Source organism: Papaver somniferum, chromosome 5 (assembly GCF_003573695.1).
Source record: "Papaver somniferum cultivar HN1 chromosome 5, ASM357369v1, whole genome shotgun sequence".
Classification (NCBI taxonomy): Eukaryota; Viridiplantae; Streptophyta; class Magnoliopsida; order Ranunculales; family Papaveraceae; genus Papaver; species Papaver somniferum.
Genome location: NC_039362.1, coordinates 25928168 through 25934470, shown reverse-complemented (window position 1 = coordinate 25934470; position 6303 = coordinate 25928168). Strand labels below are relative to the sequence as shown.

The following is a 6303-nucleotide window of genomic DNA, read 5'->3' as shown; positions in this document are numbered from 1 at the left end:
GCTGCGTAAGACCTTGTCCAGGGCTAGCTTTTAGGGTTCTGGAGAAGTTAAGTCTACATGGCAGAGGTATGTTAACAATAATAGTGATCTGGCTTTGAAATGAGCAGGTCCGGGGATAAAACACAAGATCTATCTAACCTTTCAATAGCTTCTGATACTAGGCTTGAAAACTCAATGACCTCTACACCAGGCCTGTCAACTCCATGAATAAGGAAATCCACATCATTGTCATAGAGAAGACCTGCGGTGATATCCCCATCATGCCGACATGTTCGATTTCAGGCATGTAGTTGCCGACATCTGACACACAACCATATCTGCAATTGACTCAAAACAGATTCCCAAGCATTGTAGACATCCATATTGTTGGTAATTCTTCCTATGCAGATGTTTTTGCAATCCTGATTGGTGAAATGTCGATCATTCAGATGTTTGCCAAAAGATGTTTTGACGAACCCTCTCCCTCGAACTGCATTGCGACAGTCGTCAGAATTTCTAAAAGAACACTGGATTGTGCCTTCTTGAGAGTCTGGTGAGGCTACTGTAGGGGGAGGAGAAGAAGATTGGGATGATCTTGTTCTAGACATTAAGTCCCAAACAACCCAAATACAGAAACTACCTTGCGATAACTAGGTGAAAAAAAAGAGCTTCCGAAGATTAAATTACATTGGCTAAAAAAGATGGGAAACTAGTGGAAACTAAAGGAAGGTTGAGGAAAGAAGGATCATAATAGATGATCCTATGGAAAGGAGAAAGAAAACGATATCCGATATTCAATCGCCGAAGAAACCCTAATTACTTTTTTAAACGTGAAGTAAGATTTTTCTTATTTAAGGTTTTTTTTTTACTTTTTTAACTGTGAGGTAATACCTTTTTACTTAAGGTATTATTTTTAGATTTTCTTTTACTTTAAAATATTATCTTTCTACTTAAGAAATTATTTTTCTTGAAATTAGAAACGTGTCAAAGGACAAAAATGTCTTATTTTTTGTTGGTCTAAAATATTCTCTCTAATAATTTTTTATATAAAAATTGACAAAAGTTTTATAATTTTGTTCTGAATTTTCCCATGAAGTCTAAATTTTCTCAAATAGGACCAGGAGCTCTAGAATTATATATACAAAATTGCCACGTAGACATCATGCGTGTATGTATGCCAATTGTGTCTTCCACGTGCACGCCCTAAAATTTGACTAGCTAAAAGCAGGTCAGTGGAAGGGAAAAAAACTGAAAGAAAGAGGCCAGATAAAGAGATATATGAAAAGGGGGAAACTATCGTTAATGTCTTTAATTAATCAAAGCTCATTCTAATTCATCAGACATTTAAATGCATTCTTCCCTTACATAATAAGAAAGAAAGTGAAAACCAAATCACATCTTCATCTTTAATGCCTGTGGAGTGAATCATGTCCCTTCTCCCTGATGTTTTCTGAGAAAACTTCGTCAGCAGAACCAGCTGCTAAAAAGGGGAAAAGAAAGAAAAAGAAAATAAAAACCTGTGTATGGGTGTTGTCAGGCAGTCAGGGGTAGTTTTGTATGAATTGTATCATCAATACAGGGGGTGAGAGATTTCCCTAGTCGTCAGGAAATAGTAGCTCCTGGTAGATAGATACGGTGAATATTGTTCAATGAGACTTCCTTACGGCAAGCAGGGCACCTATTCTGAACTCTAATAGCATTCACGATGCAAGCTTTACAAAATACGTGCCCACAAAGAGTCGATGTCTCCTCCTTCATTGTATCCATGCAGATCGTGCACCTCAACTTTACACCTTCCATCTCCGTCATGCGTGCATACTTTGTCTGTCAATGGCACAACCCAACAATGTAAGCACATAATAATTAGCAAAACGATTTAGGGTCCATTTCATCATGCAACTCTTTGAGTCAAATAGGTATAGTTTACAGCTAGATTTGCGGTGAAATTATTTTGGAAGTTATTAATAATGACATTTATTCTCATTGTACAGAGTAAACAGTTATTTTGGAAGTTATTCTCATTGTACTGGGTAAACGTTTATTCTCATAGTTATTCTCATTGGGCAATGAAGGGTACAAGAAGTTCAAGTATGTTAGAACAATTCTTCAACAGATGATTCTGAGGATTCACATGGTATGAAGATATTTTATCACCAAAGTTTCCCCTGACTGCAGCTTTTAATGGTTTTGCAAGGTCGCATGCTTAAGTTTAGACCCCAGCTGATAAGGTCATAAAGTAAAGTGACTGTAGGTGATGAAATTCTCAAACTTAGACATCAGAGGAATATATGAGAAAGGATATGAGCAGTATGCCCATTGAACTCAGAGTGGCATGCAACAGACAACGTTCAGTAGGTGATGTGAAGACAGATTTGAATTCGGTCTACCGGTTTCAGATGCCTAAAATGCAAAATGTAACATCTCATATTACCTAATACTTCTTACGTATGCTCACTGCTCAGCAGCTTTTCATCATGCGTTACTAACGCAAATATTCGTCTACTGAAAGTTATCTAGTAAATATTACTGATAAGTGGTTTGTATAGCAAAAAGGAATTCCAAATACCTTGACACACTTCCAAGTTTGCGAAGGTTCTCCTCTTCCCTCGGCATTGTGCACGATGGCCCCAGCATGTCCTGGCAAAAACATAAACATATAAGAAAATAGAAGTCACAGAAGTACATTTAGTTCATCAAAGCAATTCATCAAAGCAATTCAACATAACATTATGAGACCAATTTTAGCCAAGGACGACAAGATAAGGTACACCTATAGGAAAAGACCAAAACACAACCTAAAGAATTGCAGATTAGACAGTGAGAAGAAAATCACCTACAGCTAGTAACAGAGTTTATGAGTCAAAGAAGCGTTCTTTGACCAAATAAAAACCTAAAAGACCATTGTGCATCGTGAAAATCTAAAAGACCCTTTTTATAAACTTGGTAGACAACGAAACTGTCCAAATCAAACACAGCATGAATAGAGTTTTGCTCTTATGATGTACGAAATAATCTGTGCAACAGACACGCGGGAAAAAAAAATAGTTCCAAAATCTTTCTACCAATCTTCCTCTAGACTTTCTCCGTTCTTTTTCTTCTCAAAACCATTCTTATCCGACTTTTTCTAGATATATATAGATATGTATGCATGTATTTTATTAAGTTCACTACCTTAAATATTTATGGTGAACTACTTGTCATAATTGTGCATACCATGTCCCCATATTCTAATCTTTTAAGTTGTCGTGTCGAAGTAGCGTGTTGGACACAGGACACCGACACCGTGTCTGTGTCGTTGTAACACAGAAAATAATAATATCCCCAGCCAATCAACCAAATAATAATATCCCAGCCAATCAACCAAATAATCACCGCAACACACATCTATTGCATTTAGTTGATAGCATTGAACAAACTAAAGTTCTATGAATTACTTTAAAAATCTAAAAATGACTCTCTTTTAGGATTTTAAATCACCAGTGGACATTGGTATTGTCACATAGACCACCACTTTGAACCATCGGCAAAAACCATCACAAAAGCACATGAAAAATACAAGTGCATAAATCACTACCTCTAAATCCAAGGCGAAGCTCTAAATCTTCCTCTGTAACAACAGGTGCCCATGAGCTTGTAATAGGAAACAGTGGAATCTCCTGTACACAACACAAAACGATGCCCAACATATAAATACAAACATTTAGATTCACAAGTTAGAATAAAGAAAACATACAAAGAGATGTACCCCTGTGGAAGTACTCTGAGAATACATAATCACATCATCATCTTCATCATCGTCAATAGTGATTAAATTAGGGAATCCCCTAACACAATTTCTACCCAGCATGTCTCCTTTGTGTGGATAAGATGGCCCTAATCTTAACTCAAGATCTTCAAGAGCATTCCTCTTGATTGCTCTTGATCTTTGCATCCCTCTACAATGCAAAAACCCCTTAAGATAAGGCACTGAAACAGAAAGAAAAACAAATATTATGAGTCTCACTTTGATAGTTATAGGGAACTGAAACGCAAAACATCACCAGTAGCTACTATACCTAAAAAACTTCATAGAAAAGACTGAACTTTAAAGCAGAAGTTGGCTAGTTTACATGAAACCCTAAACAATACATAAGAAACCCATACTTAAATCATCAATCGCAAACACTACTATTAACCCAATAAAACAGTAACGAAAAAAGAAGGGAGAAAAAAACCCGAAAGTCTTCAGAAGTGATGAACAGCTCAAAAATCCATCATCTAAAACCAAAACAAAATAAAACCCAGACCTCAAACAGTGTTAAAAACAGAACCCAGACCTCAAATAGTACTAATCATAGACTTAAATCGCAGAAAGTTGAAACCCTAAAAATGAAAACTTTATGATGAAAAAGTAAACTTACCAGTTGAACCAAAGATCAAATCCTTTTGATGAAAGAAACCAAGCAACTAGAAGGAAGTGGGGAGAAAAAAGAGAGTAATCTAAGAAAGGATCAATGGAAAAAAACAGTATTTTTCAATTTTCAGCTCCATTAATAAGTGAGAAATGAATAAACAATTGAATAAAAAATTGAAGAGAGGAGAGGAAAGTGAGAGAGAGAAACAGGAGATGGAAGTCTTTGATTTGAGATGACGGTGAGAGAGCGGGAGAAACAACAACAGGATTAATTTCACACTCTTAATTCGTTTTGATTAATCAATTAATGGATGAATGGATTTATTAAATGAAATTAATTAATTTTAGAGATTGTGGATTAGTTGTATTATTGAAGGGGGCTTTGATAACGTTAGTGTACCTACGTTAGGAGGATTACAAGAAGTTGGGCTTAAAATTTGGTGCGAGTTTGAATCTACGGGGGTGGGCTAAACTGAAACATGTGGATGCTTGTGTCTCATCGTGTTTCTGCTTTGTACAATCGCCCCTACGAAGTAGAAAAACCTATTTTGAGGCATACTAATTTTTTTTTTGAGGCATACTAAATGATGATACCATTTAGGGTATCCTTATAAGGGGTTTCTAAACCATACCAAAATTACTAGGTTATCCTTTAATTCGATTAGATTACTTAAATATTGTTTGACCAAATAAAAACCTAGAATAAAATTATTCAGAACAAAAAAAAATCAGTCAACATTCTTTCTTCACTAATTCTTCTTATCTTCCTTCTTCATCTCCATTTGAGCAGCAGCCGAACTCCCCCCACCCTATTTTCATAACCCGATTAATCGTTCGAAAAATCTTTGATCGTCGATTAAAATTATAACTACAAATGTATGCTAAAACGAAGCGTTGTGCTAGAGATCTACGTCCAGACACGCATGTTGGAATCCATTACAATCAAGCAAGGGAATCCCTAATCGATGTGAGCACCGGTGAAGAGCGAAATACGGACCCCGAAGGCATTAAGATGTATATTAGAAGGTATTTATAACAAACCCATCCTTTTTCTGATTGATTTGAGTATGTTTAATCGATTGAATAGGATTTAGAAATTGAAATTAGGGTTACAGATTTATGTTCGGCCCAAAATATTCGGACGGACCAATGATTTAGAAGAACAGTTCGTCCAATTTTGCAAACATGATTTTGAGCCGGACATAAATCTCTCTTAGGTACGGCTTATTCGTATTTGTTGGATTTTCGGCCGAACGTTGGTCTGTCTTAGGTACGGCTTATTTGAGTTTGCTGGATTTTGGGCCGAACCTTGATCTATCTAAGGTACGGCTTATTCGAGTTTGCTAGGTTTTGGGCTGAACCATGATCTGTCTTAGGTACGGCTTATTCAACTTGGGTTGATTTTAGGGCGAACCTTGATCTGTCTTAGCTACAATTATACAAATCCTTGAGTCTGTGGATTCCTAGTTGCAGAGAGATCCATGTACTCATAGAAATTGAATGTTAATAATTAAAGGAGTAAGATGTTTATAGGTATGTATATCCATGTCTTGGCTAAGGTTATAGTACATAGCTAGTTACTTATGCAGATTGAACAATAGTAACTAAATGGAAGTCGCAACAATGTAGAACTGTAGCCAGCGTATTTGTTTTACGAATTTCCAATCAAGTTGATATGAAAGTGATAGTTATAGATACTACATCAAATGCATTCTTCCATTCCCTACATAAACTGTAATATAAAGAAATTTTCAGTCAAGCGCCGACAAAAGGTGATTTTCCTTACTAATTTAAGACAGATTAGCATTAGTACCACGGATACCTCAGAAACAACAAGTGTTGTTACTATCAAACATCTGGTACAGCCTAATATATGAGATGCACCAGTTGTTTGCATACCTTGCAAAGATATTCAGAAGTAGAACAGTCAG

General features: G+C 36.2%; 1 protein-coding gene across 3 annotated transcripts; it reads right to left on the bottom strand.

The window, feature by feature from the left end:
- Window positions 1-1261: 1261 nt before the first annotated feature.
- LOC113281211 (E3 ubiquitin-protein ligase RNF4-like) lies at window positions 1262-4751 on the bottom strand. 3 transcript variants are annotated; one of them, XM_026529892.1, is made up of 7 exons: window positions 4380-4751; window positions 4194-4236; window positions 4035-4096; window positions 3725-3945; window positions 3554-3635; window positions 2546-2616; window positions 1262-1803 (listed from the first exon to the last, which is right to left on the bottom strand). In XM_026529892.1, exons 4-7 carry the CDS (start codon window positions 3908-3910, stop codon window positions 1582-1584), a joined length of 561 nt encoding a protein of 186 aa, XP_026385677.1. In that variant the 5' UTR covers window positions 3911-3945; window positions 4035-4096; window positions 4194-4236; window positions 4380-4751; the 3' UTR covers window positions 1262-1581. The 3 variants fall into 3 exon arrangements, with proteins under 3 accessions (XP_026385677.1, XP_026385678.1, XP_026385675.1); XM_026529893.1 differs by lacking the exon at window positions 4035-4096; XM_026529890.1 differs by lacking the exons at window positions 4035-4096; window positions 4194-4236.
- Between the last annotated feature and the right edge of the window lie 1552 nt (window positions 4752-6303).